The 19,549-nt window shown below is 39.1% G+C and overlaps 1 protein-coding gene across 7 annotated transcripts in view; it reads left to right on the top strand.

The window, feature by feature from the left end:
• Positions 1–19,549, top strand: part of CADM1 (cell adhesion molecule 1) — a 337,360-nt gene that overhangs the window by 275,445 nt on the left and 42,366 nt on the right. For all 7 annotated transcript variants that reach the window (XM_025356085.1, XM_025356084.1, XM_025356083.1 and 4 more), the window contains exons 5-7: positions 1,945–2,103; positions 13,331–13,430; positions 16,569–16,741. In XM_025356085.1, the coding sequence (XP_025211870.1) occupies positions 1,945–2,103; positions 13,331–13,430; positions 16,569–16,741 (432 nt within the window). The remainder of the gene's footprint in view (positions 1–1,944; positions 2,104–13,330; positions 13,431–16,568; positions 16,742–19,549) is intronic.

Here is a 19,549-nt window from a genome sequence, read left to right as displayed (position 1 = left end):
ACTAAATACATCTGAGGCCAAAGCATAAAAGCATTTTATTGTTCTAATCCATGTCCTCATTCTGCTGTTTGAGGGTTCATGGTGATAGCTGTCACTCTACTCAGATGCCCAGAAAGAACTAAAACTGTAAACTAGAACTGTTTAGGCTAGGAAAAATTTTCATGAGGGCTGTCTCCTGAGCTCAGGCTGTCTCTGTCTGTACCTTCAACTCTAATTGCTTTTGCCCTGTCTTTTGCAGTGACCTAGAGGGGATCAGAACCCCACATTTTTAGGGTATTCATTTAAAAAAATGTTACACAGTCTTTCCTATGGTAAATTCCAGTCATTCTGACATCTATTGAACTATCAACTGTATTGACTATATGCTTTCCTACAAGAGTGGTTGCACCAAGTGAACTAACAACTTCATCTTAATTGTGAATTTACAGGGGCCACCTTTCTTGTGAAATTTATGATTCAATTGCCCAGTTCACCAGCCTGTTCTTGTGCAGTCTGTGATTTTGTGATGACAGTACAAGGCAGCTCCTTTAGCCCCATTCTGATCATCTTTACCTCTGTACTGGGCCATCCCGGGTTTGGGTCCTGGATCCACAAATGCCTGCCACCTCAGGTGTTACATCAGATAAAGGAGACAGCCTATACCCTATTTGACCATTTTTTGCCAGTTATCTTAAATTCTGCATGTATTTCTGCATTCAGATTCCTTCCTTTTCAAAGTTACCCTGCAGGTAGTACTCTGCACAAAGGTCTTAGGAGCTGAATTCCTCTAATTGTTTGACAGAAATGCTAGTGGTGTGCTTCAGTTTCCTCTAAAATAGGAATAATCATATTACATACTTCATGGAATTTTTATGAAGATGAAATGAGTGAATAGTTGTAAAGTATTTAGCTAATACTTGGGCCAAAGTAAGTGCTGTATATGTACTTGTTAAATAAATAAAGAGCGTGAGAAAGAAAAGAATCAGCCCTTTTAGAAAGAGGATATAGAAATCTATATCTGGAAGCAGATAAATCTATATATAACAGCTTAAATTTCAAGAAGCTTGTTCTGTTTTAATCTCCTATTTCCTAGGTATGGTTTTGGAAGGAAGGAGTTTCTCATTTCCTCTCTGCTTTTCTAAGTGAATTCAGCCATTAAATGTGTACCGATAAGTACAAAACATTAAAAGAAAGTTAATGGTGTGCCATGTTCCTGGGAGCGCTGAGTTCAGGAAGGGACTGCCTTGGCCTATTCATTCCATCCGGAAGCCTCCTCCCTCCTTTTCTGGGTGTTCTTGGATGTGTCTCCCATCTGGCCCCAAGCCCTGTGTCTTACTTTGCTCTAGCCCACTGCCACTGCATTTTTGTGGTCTTCCAAAAGTCTCAGAGTTTAAACATTTCAATTACAATTTCAATTATGTAAATCCATTTAGTTACTTTCTCTCTTAATTGTTGATGATGGGAGTAGGCAAAGGGGGTTGTTTGTAACTCTACTGCTTATTGAATTACTTAGGGGATTTGGATAATATCCTAGAATTTCTGAATGGCATGACAGCCTAGTCGATATTTCAAGTTCAGATGGTTGTAGGGGTGAAAAACATTTTTCTTTTTATCTTCCTGAATACCTTGAGCAGCCAGATGTCAAAATGGCTCAACTTTCAGCTGCCTATTTCCAGGAGGTTTTAAGATAGAAGAACCATACATAATATATTTCAGTAAAAATAGTGTATGCTATTCGGACTTGAAATATATCTTAAATACTATGCTGCCAGGTTGAAAAGTCGGAAATTAAGGAAATAAACATTTTATCAGGTAACTATTCACAGATTACTCTCATCCCAAGTAACTGCCATCATATTTGTTAAAATAGCAATGTCGGGGTTAGAGGACAGAGGGGAGGACATAAAAACAAACTGATGGAAATTCACCCAACTCTGGTGTCTTGGTACATTTTCTGTTCCCCAGGCAAATCGGAGGTGGAAGAGTGGTCAGACATGTACACTGTGACCAGTCAGCTGATGCTGAAAGTGCACAAGGAGGATGATGGGGTCCCAGTGATCTGCCAGGTGGAGCACCCTGCGGTCACTGGAAACCTGCAGACCCAGCGGTATCTAGAAGTACAGTGTGAGTACCTCAGTATCTTATTCTGAGGGCGTAGAGTTGCGATTCCATAGAAACTCTTCAGAAGCCATTTATTCAGTGCATTCATTTTATATAATATACATAGAATTCTTGTTGTTGGCAGACAAATAAAGGATTATTTTATTGAAATACTGTACTGCCGTATTACAAAGTGCCAATGAGGATTTGAAAATGCTACATTGAACCCAAAGGTAAAACTGAAATGATTTCAATCTGCTCTAACACATGACTTAATTAATTTATTTGCATATAGACTGTCATCATTTCTATGCCAACTGCAAAATCTAGGGCAATTTTCCCCCTTTTTTAATCCCATCATAAGTACTGAAGTTTGTATAGAAGGGATTTTATTCCCATTCTATGTCAGTATTTTGTTTTAAATGGCATGTCTTCCTCTATTTTAGCTTAAATTATAGCATTGAGTTGAAAAGTCTACTCTTCGGGATCATTGCCACAATCTCGATGGCTTTATCAATAAAAGCTAGATCGTAGTGAGTGAGGTTTTCTCCTTACCACGCCCTGTAGACTGAATATGGTCTCCTCATCTTCTCCTCTGGACCCTTCTACTTAAGAGGAAAAAGGCTTTTTCTGCACAAAGCCATTCTTATGCCAAGGTTGTAGCTAAGTAGCCAGCTTCTCACTTTGTATTTGGCTCCTGAAATATCAAGGCGATCTTTGAGTATGCATAGTGAAATGTTACCAGAGTTTGGTTGGGATGGCAGTGATTGGATGTCAGATGAAGGAAAAGCTTTACCCTTTATGAATCATTGGATTAATTTCCTAGGGCTGCCATAACAAATTGCCACAAACTTGGTAGCTTAAAATAGCAGAAATTTCTTTCGTTACAGCTCTGGAGGCCAGAAGTCCAAAATCAAGGTTTTGGCAGGACCACACCCCCTCCCCTCAAAAGAATCTAGGGATGGATCATTCATTGACTTTTCTAGCTCTGGGAGCCCCAGGAGCTCCTTAACTTGTGGCTTCACCACTCCATTCTCTGCCTTCATTTTCACATGACCTTCTCCTCTCCTCTGTGGGTCTCTCCTCTGTATGTTTTTATGAGGACACTTGTCGTTGGATGTAGGGCTCACCCAGATAATCCAGAATGGCCTCATCTTGAGATCCTTAAGCTGATTTCATCTGTAAAGACCTTTTTTTCCAAATTCAGCTATAATCACAGATTCCAAGGGTTAGAATTATCTTATCTTTGGGGGCCACCATTCAACTCCATACAAGCCCTATTATTTATCTAAATGATCTGAGCAAAATGGGAAGACAGGAAAAGTTATAAAATGTTGCTTCTAAGAAGCCATCCCATTCCAACCTTTTCTTAATTCCGTGAACTTGGCTCAATTGAACATTACATAATGCAGGATTTCCTCATTAATTCATTTCATCTGCTTCATTATAAAGCTTCATTATGGGCATCATGCTTATAATTTTCATATCACCAAAACTATTGTGGTATAATGTCCCTCTAATGGGAAAACAGAAATGATCAGATACTATCTAAATTAGCAGATAGTAGATCTCTTGTGATTTTGTTAATATGTAATTCATTTAAGCAAAGTTAATATCCATTAACTCTCCTTGTAGGGGCCCATTAGCTTTAATAATACATTAGCTCCTTTGTATGTCCTGAGTAGATATTCACCCAGTTTCCACCCCTAAACTCTTTCAGTATTTTCCCAGAATATCTTTTAAATAGAATATAGTCCCACCCACCTACCAAATTACCCTCACTCCCAAATGCGAAATATTTCAAGCGTTACATCTCTTACTCCTTGGAAAACTTGATGATGATCCTTATAAGCCTTGGTTTCCATAACGTGTAGATTCTGGAGATTTGTCCTTCTAAGAAAAGGAATGAGGGTCCACATCTGAATCCATTTGGCTTCAATCTAACAAAGTACTGCTAGCCTTTAATTGTGGGAAAGTGACTCTAATGCCGTCCAAAAATAAGGATGCACCAGCTGATCATTTTAAACTCTAATACGGCACCTTTTTGTGGGAGACTCTGTTTTTTTAATCCAAGAAAATCATACAAATATTTTAGCCTTTATTCCACTTTTTGGAATATACATAAGGAAAAAAATATTTTTATATAAAGGAAAGCTAAGAATTACAAAGCATTATATTAACCTGAATGGAACTTTGCATCTGATTTGATAATCTTAAGTAAGGTTCTCTGTGCTCAAGAAAGTTCACTACGTTCCACTCCTAGAGCACTATTGAGAACTTTACAGAGTCAGCCGGGAATTCCTTTTGTAGCTTCTTCAAACACAATTGGAATTCTCTACATCATTTCCTACCAGCTTTACTCTCCTTGAACACTAGCGGCTATGCAGTAACAAAAAGCTTCATTCCTCAAATGCCTGAAGCACTCAGTCACTAGGCCCTGAAGGCTGATCAGTCATTGTCCAGTGCTGTTGATGGCTCAACTCCAGTGCCCCCCCACAGCCATCCTTTCTCTGCAGACAAGTAGCACCACATTTTGATGCCCATGAGGAAAGAAGAGACACTTGAATACATGAGATTCCTAGAATGATTTATTCAGTAGCCAGTCTGCACGGGGGTTGAAGTATTTTGGATGCCTGTGAGGAGTAACATTGCACCTGTATTTTAATGTTGACTCATGCCCTTGAAGTCAGCAGTTCTTAACCTTTTGGGGATCATTGGCCCCTTTAAAAACCCTTTGATAGCTATCGACCTGGAAAAGATGAATACAATCACATATTCACCATATTCTACTTACAATCAAAGGAGTCCATTCGCCCCTCAGGGTTTTCCTAAATTCAGTTATTTGGGGACCACTTGCACAAATTTGCCATGTTCATGTGTCATCTGTATTTTTACCTGATTTAGAATTTTTCTTTAAGTCACTTTATTGCTTTAACCTAACCAGGGCCTATGTAAAAATATGTATTAAATTATACATTTCATTTGTTATGTATAGTGTCTAATAAGCTTTAAAATAAATGTACAACTAATTTTTTTCCGATGTCCTTTCCTTTGCCACCTAAAAAGATTTCTTATGTTCTCAGTGACAAACAATAGGTTATCACTAGGAAATACTGATCCCATTCATGGACCTCAGAGTCTACTCCGAGTAAATAAGGCTACCTTGGGGGCAAATCTGATCTGATATCGTTGGTATTAAATATGCTCACTTGTTTAAGCCTGGCTGATTTTGCTCCATGAAGGTTTATGGCAACCTCTCTTTATCCCCACCTAAGAGAAATGGATGTTTACCAGGACACGAATAGGGTTAAATGACAGATCATGGATTTGAATTCTACATGAAGTAATTTTTTAAAAATACTGCTAAAAAGGAAATGAAATAATGAAAACCTGCATTATATGTCATTAAATATCTTACTTTAAATATGACAGGGAAAAAAGAGAGGAGGGATAAAAAGAGGGGAAGTGTTGCACTTCTCTCCTTCAAATGGAGTGCTACCATAGTGCGTAGAAGACAAGGCTGGAGCTACAACTTGGAATTGCTTTTGTCTTGTGGATTTAAGTCCTAATTAATTGAACCAGGATTTTGCAGTGTTTGTTTGTTAGGACCCTTATTTGTGATACCAGGAGAAACTGTTGTGCCCAATTATGTGAAAAATCAGCCAGATGTGTATGCTGTCATACTTTTAATAATCCTTAAGTTTTCGGTGAGTACAGATATTAATTGTGTAGTATGCATTGAAGTGATTAACATCAATGTAATTTATCATCTGGAGATTTCTGAACATAAATAAATGAGTTGTTTTGTTCAGCAAGGTGTTGACCCCTTCAGAATCAGTGAATTAAAGTCCCCCCCTTTTTTATTATAAATATGAAAGGCACCACAATCAGCCAAGTGTTCAGTTATTTGATTTTCTGGGGCATTAGCCGCTCTTGTTTGTGACATTTCCCTGTTGGGTGCTCGTTTGCAAGCTCATTAATAAGGTTTTCTCATAGGAACGTTGCTGGGAATGAAGAACATATAGTAGGGCTCTTAGTTTTCTAGCTTTCATTCTGAGACTCAGCAAGGGTACCGCAGCAGCACACAGTTAAATGTTTAAAACAGAAAATAATTATGCTCCTGAGCTGGAAGAGCTCAAAGCTCTCTTCCCTTAGATGTTATGCAGAGAACAGTTTTGCTTTTTAATGTTCTGAGCTGTATGACCCTAAAATCTTTCTGTGCATTTTTTTCTTGCGAATGTCTGTACAGGTGGTGTTGCCCAAATTTACAACATGGTTGATTATAGCAGAGCGTGATACAATTGTAGCACGGTTAGTAGAGCTTCAGATCTGAGGGAATGTACTCTTGTCAAATAAAAACCTGTATAAACGGGAACAGTTCACTGTCTGAGCGTTAAGAGAAAACTGTCTAAATAGCATCAAGGTGGCAACACATAGCGACATAAGCTGGGAATTCAAAGAAAAGCTGTGACCCTCAGTATGGAATTCAGATTGCTTTGCGCAAGGGAGGAAAGCCTTCCTCTGGACTAGGGTGAATATGAGGCTCTTGAATTACTGCTGTGTGGCTTTTGCTTTCACCCATCATAGCCTTGCTCTTTAAAATGTTTGGCAAAAATCCTCATTTTGTGAAGGTTTTGTGTTTGTGCATATTTGAAAAAAAGAAAAAAAATTCAGAGGTGAGTTTTGAAAGGAAGAATGAAAACAAAGACCCTAGAAATGGGTGTTTGAATGCCATGCCTGCTCTGATTATCATCTGACAGTTAATCGTATACGTGGGCATCATTTTCAAAATGAGTTTTATTGACTGAGTGTAGCTAGGTATTTTATAAATCCATAGCCCTGTTCATCCAAGGTCCAGAGAAGGGTAGATTTTTTTTTTTCTTTCATTCCCTCAACTGGAGGAAAATGGGCATTGAGGAGATGATCAAAACCTGTTCTTTATCTGTGCCAAAATAAATGTTTCTCTGGGTATCGATAGTGCCCTGCAGTGAAGGAGAGAGGAAAACCTGGAAATCAGAAAATCTTTCCTATTTGGAGTGAAGGATAACACATAGTTTCCAAGAGCAGCTTCGATATCAAATCCTCTCCCTCATCAATTCTGTTTCCAGGTTGTATTCTTCAAAACATAATAGCTGCTGTTTTCAGATTTGGCCTGTTTCTCTCTGATCTCCAGTCTCTCTCTCTCTCTCTCAATCTCTCTCTCTCTCTCTCTCTGTCTGCCTGTCTGTCTGTCTCTCTTTTTAACAGAATACACTCTTCCTCCCACTCTCCCTTTTATTTATTTATTTTTTAAAGCAATGAATTGAGTTTCAGGGAAGTTATTTTAGTATTTATGATTCCTTATGAGAAATAATCAAGGAATGAAGAACCCCAATTGAAGCTAATTTTTTAACCTATTATTTCTTTGTGTTAACACAGAGTAGTGTTGGTTCCAAATTCTTGATATTATAAGGACTATAGATTGATAGTGATACAATCTGCAGTACCAAAAGTGTCAAGAGGCTAAGTAACCAGTATTCAAAATACAAAGAGTGAGTGTTGGGCAAATATGTCCTGAGCAAGACTGGAAAGGACCCTTAAGTGAAAAGCCTTTGCCTTTAAACCTGCCTTCTGAATGCATACCCTGCAGAAAGAGGCCTGTTTTACTAAGGACCGCCTCCTCTCATCTCACTGACCTTAATGTATTTGTAACAGATGTGTCTGCGTGGCTGTGGACATCGAATACTTACACAGTGAAACCGGTCTTCTAATGTACATACTTCACTTAATGGTTTTTAACTCAAGGTCAAATTTTGATTCTGTGGAAGGTTAAATAGTTGTGAAGCTGGCATCTAAAAGTCTAAAAGGAATAGTCAAACAACATCCTTTCTGATTTCCTGTAAGATACCACTTAGACACACACCAGAAGTGCTAAATAAATGTGTAGTGAGGTGGAAATATGTAAAGCAGAGCACCTGGGCTGAACTTCCGATTTGGGGAGCTGGATTGACCTTCCAAAAGAAAAACGCAAGTATATTTTGTGATGAGGACTAAGAGGAACTTGTGATCTGATTGTATTTATTTTTTAATCAGTAGTAAAGGTGGAAGGAGAAGTCCATGCCCCAATATTTCTTCACTTTCTCATTCACTTATTCCTTCATTCACTCATCCAGTAACTGTGTCTCAAATGCTTACTGTGTGCCAGTCCCTGGCACTGTTCTAGTTACCAAGACTTCAAGAAACAGAACAAAACAAAACAAAAAAACCCTCTGTTGTTACAGAGGGAACAGTCTTGTACAGAAAATCTTGCTATAGGGATTTTCTTGCCCAGTGTTTGCTTACAAATGATGAAAATTGCTTCCAAGACACCGAAGAATATTCTGTGAGTATGTACCCCCATTTAAAAAGCACTGGGAACAAAGCTTTCTGCCACAACACCGTGAGATCAAATTTGATTCTTCTGGGTAAACAGTAATTCTAATACCCACAAACCTACCTGAAAGTTGCAGCAAGAGAAGATTGCATTCTACTGTGGTATTGGTCTTACGTCAGTCCCACCAGATTTGACTCATCCCACTCACAATAGTTCAGGCCTCTTCAAGAGCCCAGTTTCAGTACTACAATTCATAACAACAGATGTAACAGCAGGAGGTTCTTCACCTTGCAAACAAACAAAATAAATGGCAGTGAAAATTATTCATGAATGTATTATGACAATAGAAAGCAAATCTTTTGCAAGATGTTCTCTTTACCTCCCCCGAGAGCCCTGTGTGGCTCCGTTCATTCACCAATCCCAGTCACCTGGCATTGCTAGACATGGCCCTTCTTTAGTTGCAAAGCTATCCTCTCCCAGCAATTTAGACAGCCATATTGTAGGGGTTGATTCTTGCTTTGAGCTCAGACAGCTTCTAACGTTCACCAAATCTCAGGTTAATCTTTGCATTGTCGTTCTACTCCAAACTCCAATAATCCTCCATGATTGACAAAGACTCTTCAGTCAATTCTTCCTCACTTGAATGCACAGGGGCTGACCCAGACGCGTTACCCAGACATTCTGATATCATCTGTGCTCATGCTGCCCTTGAGTTCTCCCTGGTAGGACTTGAAACAATTAGCACTTGATCCACAAACATCAAATCCCATACTCCCTGGTGTCTCAGAATATTGGGTGAAATCTAAGTAAGAAACATGAAGAAGAGCCTGTGTCCCAAATGCAGTTGCAGAAACAGATTTGCACTCAAGTCCCTGGACCTGGTGGCATTCAGCACATCAAAGAAAATATGACACCTGCATTTCCTGATTTAGAAATTCTCAGGAAGACAGGGAAGGTTGTGGGATCTCCGGGACAATAGGTCTCCCACTGGCTTGTCTCCTGCCAGGATATCAGTATGCCTTTTCCATTGACTCAGCTCTGCTCCTCTCTGCTACCTGGGAAGGGTGACATCCCAGTCATGAAGAAATTGCAAAGTACCTTTTTCTAAATAAAGGAATGCAAAGACCTGATATATTAGTGCTTGGACCTACAGAGGAGACTGTGCCTTTTCATTTACATAGGAAACTGAAATACAGGTTACAGAATCTTGAGTTTCATCTTCTGAAAAGATCACAGAATGTGGTGCAAGGTCAGACTGGCATGAAATCAATTGTAATCTGCCAGCAAGCCATTCCAACCTCTTTAAGAGTTTCCTTTTATATATTTTTTCCCTTTATAGAGAGAGCAAAGTACATTTAAAGAAAGTCTCATCAAATCAGAATGTCTTTCTAATATTATTTTTTTAATTGGTTGCTACTATAGTGTGACCTAAAGCCTCCTGGTATTTAACCCTCTGTGCAACTTTGACTAATGAACAAATTTTGTCTGCTGTAGCAGTCTTGCTAAATGTCTTTTACGGGGTTTAAAAAAATTTACAGTGTATTATGAAAACCTCAGATCCCTTGACCTAATTGACTGGCTGTTGGTGATGCCATGTCTTTAACTGTAATGTTCTTTAAGTGTACAGACCTAACTATTTTTCTTATTTTTATATAGCAGTTCCATTTTATAATGACATTAAGCCATTCTGAGTGATACATTTCTGGGCAGTTATTGCACTTGGGTAGAAAGTATCATCTGGCTTTTGGCCTTGTGCCTTACAACACCAACCGAGGCATAAAATGATCCCCCAGAAAATGTACTAGGCTTTACCTCATTACTTAAAAATAAATCTTGGAGGCTGGTTCTGTTTCAGAAAAGATTTGGTGGGTTATAACATTTGATTTATGAACATAATTAAAATATAAATGATGAGCTCTGGGCTATTCAGTCAGCCATCTGGATTTTAGGTATTTTGACATATTCATATCGTAGTTAGGCTCTTCAATGGAAAATTTAATGTCCCTTAGTTCTAGAGGTGCCAGTGGAATCCCAGGGTTTCTATTCCACCTGTTAAGAATGCTTAAGTTTCTCTTTCAGGACAAAGGAAGGGGAACAGAATTTGTTTTTAAGTTTCCATCACCCAGGGATAGATCGTGGCACATAGACCTTCTATAATATTTGATTCCTAGACTGGGCGAGAGGAAAGCTCATCTGCCCATGGTCAGATAATATGCCTATAAATACTGCATGTGTCAACAGAGGGAAACATTTTTCTGTATAATGCAAGCAAGACTAATGCTCACCTTTTCAGCCAGCTATTACGGTAACTGTGGCAGCTGTAGCCATAAGTAGATAGTAGATGTTTCTCCAGAACTTAAAGAGTAAATTGGGAAAATCAGTTATCAAAACTGAAGGTGTATTTTTTATGATTTAGTAAGTGGTTTTTAAAATAAATTTCAGGTAGAACAAATCCTTAGCTTCTTCTTCCTAATTTATGTGAATAATTGACAACTGATAAACAGCTCATTAGGAACATAAAAAAGCATTTAACTAAAACTCAGTGGGACTGAAGAGGCAGGGTGGGTTACGTTTTTCAACACTGTCTTTATTATTGATGGAAGTTGAGGATGTAAAATCCTTACTGCACTGTGCTGAAAAATATGCCCTCTCTGTTTGCTGGTAAATTACATGAAGGAAAAAAGAAGAAAAACAAAATCCTTCCACGTAGGCCAGCAAGCATTCTGCTGCTTCTTCATTAATGGCCAAAGTCAGCAGTGCATGAAAAATGTAGCCTTTCTGTAGATCAGAGATTAACCTATAAGCAAATGTTACATTTCAGCCCAAACTTGGGGCTTTAAATTTAGCCTCACCCAGAACGCTTCATGGGTAAGAATGCTAGAGATCCCCTAACTGGGAACTCTAGTAAGTGTTCCTGTTCATGGGTATGAACTATGAGGTAGCAGGTCTTTTGTTTTCTGTGTGTCCAGTGTCATAACCTTCTTCTTTCATTTTTTTTTTTTTTTTTTGATATCTTTTTTAAAAACTAAACTTCACCAACTAGTGTGTGTGTATGTGTGTTACACGACCACAAACAATAAACCCACACCTGATGCCCAGCAGTTGTAGTTAGCCTAATATGTGGCCTCTGTCTCTAAAAGGGGGTTCCCAGGAGCTCGTGAACCACCCAGTGCTAGTTCAAGGTCATCCTGTTTATTCTTTACAAGCATTTCTGCTTTTCTTTAATGACTACCTTCCCGACCCAGTTATCAGTATCTGGAAACCTCCACACCATTTTGCTCTTAAACATTTTCTTCGCCAACGTGTCCAAGAACAGAACTGTGTAACTTGCAAGGGTCAGCTGGAGCTTCTGGGCTTGTTAACTTTTACGTTCTCTGGCAAGAGACTTAGCTTCTCAGAAAACACTACCAATTCACAGTATGCAGTGCACACTGGTGGGTGAACAAGGGGGCTCTCTTAAAAGGTTTTGAATGCCATGTAATTTTTAGAGACATGAGGGAAAGATTCGTGATAGGAAAGAGACCATAAGGATACATCTAGAAAGCAGCCATCCCTAGTGAGGACTTCCTTGTGCAGCTTATATAGCTGTGTATGGGATGAGATTGGTTGAGCCTTGCCGTAATATTTCTATCTTCTCCCTTATTCCATAGGATGAATGTTAATGAGCTAACCACAGCTTGTAAAAGGCCAAGGGGCTGTTGTTTAGGTGGTATGATTGTCTGAGAGAGTAAAACTATGGTAATTGTTTTGACCTTTCGGCCAGCCGATGCCTCGCCCTCTCACATTTATTACTCTTGGGTACATTTCCAAAAATACGCATTTACAGAGTCACAGAATTAAATGAGATAACTGATTTAGGGATTAATAGCTTGTTAGTTCAGCACAGAAAAAAACAATCTCCTAATTCCATTCAGGTTTTGTTTGTTAATGTATTTGCATATGTATCTATGTTAACTCCAACTTCTGTAGCTTGCCTCCCTATTCCCTGAACCTCCCCTTATTCATCTCTCATAGCCATATCCCCACACTGACAAACACAGTTTTAAGTAGCTGGTGGAAATAGGAATACTTACATCTCCTTCCTAAGTACCTCGCTGCATTAGGAAGCTATACCTGGCTTGGATTATGGATTACCATTGGAAATGCACTAGGGAATCAGAAATCTATCCCAACATAGACTTCTGGGGCTGTCTCTCTCTCCATGATCTTGGATGAGCTGCTTCAGTCTGTGGGTACCAGAGTTCCCATCCCTAAAACTAGGCTTGTTCTACCACCAGTGACGGTCCTAGGAGAGCAGATCCTGAGTAAATGTCAGTATTTTTTCTTTTTAATGTTTGCAATGAGATGTCAAAGACGTTTCCCTGGGAGGGCTCCCAAAATGTCCCAGTTCTTTTTCCTTAAAGTCATTTGAGTGGAATTCAGAAGTTCTGCCTTTCCCGTTTGAAAACAAGAACATAGAAGAGGCAAACTTATTAACATGCAGTGTCACAACATATTGTCATATAGTAATATATGATATATGATAAAATGTATCAACTCTGAGCACCACAAATATCTATGGCTTCACCTCAGCATGAAGGCAAATGAGTTTCCTTTAGCTTGAGTGAGTTTGGAGATAAACTTCAGTGTAACAAACTGTATTTCACAGGAAATGTTTGATGTGGCGCAGTTGGCTCGTGAATCTCTTATCTATTTGCGGCTCACTCCTTAGAGTTATTAGTCAATTTAATTTGAGCAAATGCCAGGATTACTAACTAATTAGAAGGGTGTTCCTGAAGGCATCGGATGGGAGAGAGTAAGTGCCGGACTGGTACTGTGGGTTTTGAGGCAGTGTGTGAGTCTGATTTTGCCTGATGATATCATTTGCTAAACATTATACTTTGTGTTGTTGTCACACAGATAAGCCTCAAGTGCATATTCAGATGACTTATCCTCTACAAGGCCTAACCCGGGAAGGGGACGCGCTTGAGTTAACATGTGAAGCCATCGGGAAGCCCCAGTAAGTTCTGAAGGACAAGGTTGGCAGAGGGTCGTGCGCAGTAAATGCCACAACACAGACGTATGCATTCACCAGTCCTTGGCCTGTCACCTGTCTCCTGTCTCCTGCTGCAAAGGATGGATGGTTTTTCAGGAACTAAAGAATATTCAGTGAGAGGGGAAATAAATATCCATAGTTCTTAATGGTCAGAACTGGGAGAAAAATTAAATGCCAGCTAAGATTGAAGTCTCAGCTAATTCTATTTTATTATCATCAACATGATTGTCAGGACTATTTTCTCTCTTACATGCAAGAATAATCCTAATAAATTCTTGGTGTCCCCACAATCTAATGATATATCTGCCACCTTTTGTGTTAATGTCTAAGCTGCTACAAAGATGGTTTTAAGACTTACATTAAGCTGCTATGTTTAGGGCCAGCTGTAGGCAAATGAATTTGCCCTACCTTTAATTTTGCATCTTCTTCCCTCAAAGAAAAGTGTCATTCATACGTGACTCCCAGAAGTATTTTTATTAGTAAAGAAAAGCTCAGGAACTTTTCTTAAGGAGGATATATGTGCCACTTCATAAGAGAAAAAGAAGAAACAACTAAGACTGTTATTTTATTGAAAGTATAAAGGAGCCACTTGAGTTGCCCTGTGAAATGATCCAAAGTGAATTAGAGGAACTACATGTATCATCACTAATACAACAAAAAAAGCCACACAGTGGCACCACTTTAACTATTATTCAGTTTACTTAGTGGGCAGGGGACACTTCTTTTGTGTTTCTAGTAAAGATTGTTTTTGACTGTTTCTGTTTCTTAGGGGAAAAAGCAAGTTGAGGATTCATGAAATGAACTAATAGGTCAATGTTGGGATTAAGGGCACTCAAACTTGAGTGGTACCTAACAAAAAACAGCATTGAGCTCCCTCTGCTGTCCCCGTAGTATGATTTTTTTTTCCCTCAAAGAGTTTTGCTAGCCAGCATCATCACAGTTTTCATATAAAGAATTCAGAGCATCTTAACAAAGCTTCCCCAGAAATCTCTGGAAAGAAGCCTCCCTATTTTAACTCAGGAGTGAACTATGACAAGAGATCAGAAAGCCAAAGGGGGCTCTGGCTGCTGTTGGTTCTCTCTTCTCATTTCAACCCTCCCTATCTTTGTACTGACCGCTCCCTGTGCTGGAATTTCCTTCCCTCTGTGCTAACCATGTGGCGTTTTAAATGACCTTTAGGAGGTGGAAAGTGGTCTTGGTTCTGTTTCACTTTCCCTCTGGTGTTCCCAAGTTATTTGGTTTTGAATGCTTCAAGCTTCAGCAGAGTGATCTTTTTCTCTTTTGAGCACTGCCAAAGATTCAGATCTTTCTTTTTGTAAACAGTTTGAATTATTCCCTAATTAGCCGCTTTCTTCAAAAATAATCCAATGGAGGAAGAAAAAAAAAAAATTCTCAGAGGCCTCTTGCCACTTGCAATACCTGTGTTCGGCCACATTAACCACAGTTACAGTATATGGCTTGCTAACCTATACTTTATTTTTGTATTTTTCCCCTGAAGAAGGTACTGCGTTCAATTGAATGTGCCACGGGGACAGTAAATTACATGTTTCCTTCAGGACATTTATGCCAGAGAAGGGATTTGTTTGTTCCTTTCAAATAGGAACTAGTATATGGTTGTGTGAGCAAGCTCACATTACTCTACTGCTATCCCTTCTAGCATATTACCTATTTATTTTCTCAAGAAATTGCATACAATAAAAATGGTAATTTAACTTGCCATTAAATGTTGTGAATATTCTCAGCACTTACCCCTACTGATTGTTTCAGCTGTCAAGCAGCAGGACATTAGGTCTGATTGCCAGGCAGGCCCATTTGCCATTGCCTACAAGGAGGACATATGCAGTACTAATTTTTAAATAATTTACTGGGTTGTGATGACAAACCCATGTGTAATTAAAGAAAAATTGGAACTTCACATCCCATTTGAAAACTGGAATGCTACTTGACAGGGCTAACTTGAGGATCCGTTCTTCATTAAGCATGGTTCTCTTGTCGTGTCGCTGCTCCTAGAGGCAGCCGTAGGAACTGGAAGGAAGTCACTTCTGAGCTGGATCTCTGTTGTCCTTCCTTCAAAATGAAAGTTTTCAGGCACAATTCTAAATGTAGCCTCAACTTCGTAGGAGGTTGAGGGAAACGCCTTGAAGAATGGAAGTTTTCAAAAGATACTTGGTGTGTATGCATTTTTAGCTTTGGCAAATCTTATGAAATTGGCTTTTTCCCGACAGATACAAGTGTGGTGCTTTAAATCACTAAAACAAACTTGTCTCTGGTGAGCAGATGCCCTGGGCCCTAAGGGATCCATGTGGAATGCATTCCATGGTGATTAGCCTGAGAGCCCTACCCACAAGCGTGGGGCACTGCAGGTGCACACACAGGAAAAGTTCTTGCAATATGCAGGCCTTGGAGAGCCAGGAAAGAAGGCAGTTTGCCAAGAAACAGATAGACATGGTGGACCAGGGCATCAAAGACAGGGTGGCATTCTGGGTAGGGGGAGGCAGGTTATGGGGAGAGGTTAAGGACAAGAGGAAATGATTACATCTTTGCAGAATCAAAGGTGGTTTTTCAAACAGAGGCCCAAGTAAAGCACTATTCAGATATAAAAGTCCATTCCTTTTGGTGAAACTCAAAATCCATTTAAATATCACAAGAGGCTTCTAAGCAAGTCTTGGTGTGTGAGTAACCATCAGATGAATGCGTGTATCACTAGCCAAGAACTTGATTTCTTTCCTAATTAATGGGATGTTAACAATGGGTGAGCTCTGTCCTGCCCGAATTGGTGTGAAACCACACAGCAGGGCATAAAACTAGCGCACACTTATTTGCTGATTTGTCGAAGATGAATTGGAAATAATGAGACTCCTGCTTGTGGTCTGTTCAAAGTTTTTCAACACGTGATCATGTTTAAAAGAAAAAATTGTATACCAAACAGATTTTTGGAGACTTCACAGTTGTAAATTCTCTGAACTTAAAATATCTCCAGTAGGTCCTCATTAATTGTGTCACCCTGCATGTGATTCATTTAATGCATGGGTGAGAAGTTTGATGCAGACATCTTAATGGGAAACGATAATGTGACTTGTCTTCCTCCCCTTCTCCCTGCAGGCCTGTGATGGTAACTTGGGTGAGAGTCGATGATGAAATGCCTCAACACGCCGTACTGTCTGGGCCCAACCTGTTCATCAATAACCTAAACAAAACAGATAATGGTACATACCGCTGTGAAGCTTCAAACATAGTGGGGAAAGCTCACTCGGATTATATGCTGTATGTATACGGTACGTGAGAAGATAAAATGCTCTTCTACTAGAGTCAGTCACATGGAGCTGCTACTTGTGATTCACTCCCAAAGCTTTTGGTCAAGTTGAAAATCAAAAACCAGTTGGTTTCCTTCTAGAACTTAAAGAAGCCTGGCCTGAGGTGGACCCTAGTGTCTCCACCTGGGATAGTGACTTTTCTTCTCTCCCTCTAATCGTGGGGGTTTCTACTAGATTACAGTCTTTGGTCATGCTGAGAAGGAAAGCTGTGTCCTCGGGCACATGCCATGGAGATTATGTTAGAAGTAATGACTGAAACATTCAACCTTACCAATTAGTGGCTTTTCAGCTCAGAAAGTTTATTCCCAGTGGTATTTTCCTATGATACCTGGGCTAGCCTTTCTCCTGCTTTGATGAGCAGAACTATTCTATTTTCAGCATGAGGCTATTAAATTTCAAAAGATGTTGCAAGCCAGTAAATACTCAGAACAAATACAAGGTCCTTTGTAGCTACATAAACCACCGGTAGCTACTGCTTCGGAACAAAAGCCTTTTTAAAAAAATATGTCTGTTTTGTTAATATCGATTTTCAGGATGATTAAAACCTCATGAATTTTATTCTCTAGTCAACAGATATTTATTGAGCATCTACTACGTTCCAGGCATCTTAAACTTACTTCCTGTTTATAACTTACTGTTGATTTTGCGAATGGTGAATATTTTCTATTTAGTTGAGGTGTGCACCTCCTCTCTAGTTTTATAATATCAAATTAAGTCTCTTCTATTGAAACCTCATATGCCAAGAAATAGCCATGAACTGACATGACAAAGAATGAGTAACCAGAGGCATCGACATTTCAATGTGTTATAAATATTTGAATATGTGTCTGTGTGAAGGGGGCATGTTTTTCTTCATGTTAGCAGTGTAAATAATCCAATTTACAAGTATAAGTATATGTGAATAAATGTTTAGATACGCATAAATTATACCTATGAAATATCCACACCATAGTGTCTTAAAATCAGGATACTTTCCTTATGAAGGAAATAGGAGTGGCAGTCCTTTTAATCAAATAGAAGCATGCTTTACACCGTATCTGCATGGATATTAAAATATAATCCTCAGCCTATACCTGAGATTTTTTTCCTAGCATAATGCAAAATTAAAAGATCACATCTAATCACCTTATTTGTAGACTTCTGAAGTATGTTTTGTCTTTATGCACTACCAATGTTGTCTGTAGTTCACACATAATAACATTAATTCTCCCAGTAGTTAAGGAAATCCATGTGAAGTGAACAGCTTTTCTACGTAGGTGAGAGAGGGCACAGCATGGCCCGTTTTCAGCTGGCGATATGCAGAGCCACCTCTTTCCACAGACTGCTCGGTGGGGGTGAAAAGAACATTCCTCCCTTTTTCTGCATGTGCTCTCTTCACACAAGGGCCTGCGCCTCATGGGAGTCCCCGACATTGCTGTTGCCCGGGTTTACTGGCTTTCAGTCCAGCTCTTTACAATCTACAGATTATAAAAAGCAGTAACAAATTTCCATTAGTCTGTCATGTGCTTCCTTGATTCAGAACACTAAGTTATCTGGAAAAACAGTTTGATTTATTGTACTTACTGCCCCTACATTTCAAGAGAAGAAACATTTTGTGGATTTGATGGACAGATATATTTGAATAATTTTGGATAGTAGTTTATAGCTAGCATTTATTTAGTGCTCACTTTATTCCATGCCCTATGGTAACGATTTTACATGCATGGTCTCCTATAATCTCCACGATAACACCAGGAGGCAGGCATTATCATGATCCCATTTTACAGATGATAAACTGAAGCTCAGAAAGGTCCCACAGTTTTCCCCAACTTCACCAGGTTTCTAAATGTGTTTTAGAACCAAAATACTTTGGCTCTAAAGTCCACAACAAAGTTTGTGTTTCTTTGTATATTCTCTTATTCTCACTGCTTTCCAATAGAACAATCCCCTTCAATATGAGATGATCCTCTTAGAAGAATTAACTGTCTGGGCCACAGTGCATTATTTGAAAGCCAAGAAATATAGGGATCCACCTGTTTAAGGCAGGCACAGCTACATATACATGTCTCCCTAATCCAAGATGGTATACCTATCCTTGTCTCAGGACTTTCTAGATCCATAATATACTACCTACCTCCCCTAGTCAGTCCTAGTAACAATACTTGAGATGACAGGTTAGAATATTCACCTAAGGTATTACTAGTCTATTAACAAAATACTCTAGCATTTTGGGAAGGTGTTGAGTAGATTTTCTTTCCAAAGCTGATTTGTTGTATTACTACCATAATTTTGGAAGTATTTTATGAACTAAAAGTTGGCACGCCTCCATATAGTTTAACTCTCTGGAAGCAACTTCTACACATGAAGAATCTAGCTGGTTAGTGCCTGAGCCCCAGTTGGTTTTATTCTTTTAGCCTCTACATGTCAAACACAGCTCATTAACTCCAATTCTGTACTTTCTTAAATAGTGGCCTCACATTGCTCTTATTGCTAGAAATGATCTAAGCACTGAGGTTATTAAACCTGTTAAGGGAATCTAATTCTTTCAGGTCACTTTAGCCAGATGTGAAGGACAACAGTTGCCCCAGTCGTGATAAAGATAATTGAAAGCGTGTGATTTGCACAAAATGGGAGGGACTGATGACCTTCATTAGTCTGGTCTACCCCTTGGTTCATCATCATATTTTCAAATCACCTTCAGATCTACTCTTATTGTATTGTGGACATCACACACTTTATGTCAATACTTTAGAATAGGTGCAGAAATAGGATTATAGGCCAGGCATAGTG

Source organism: Theropithecus gelada, chromosome 14 (genome assembly GCF_003255815.1).
Source record: "Theropithecus gelada isolate Dixy chromosome 14, Tgel_1.0, whole genome shotgun sequence".
Lineage (NCBI taxonomy): Eukaryota > Metazoa > Chordata > Mammalia > Primates > Cercopithecidae > Theropithecus > Theropithecus gelada.
Note: the sequence above shows the minus strand (reverse complement) of the source record. Positions and strands in the feature narration are given on the sequence as shown.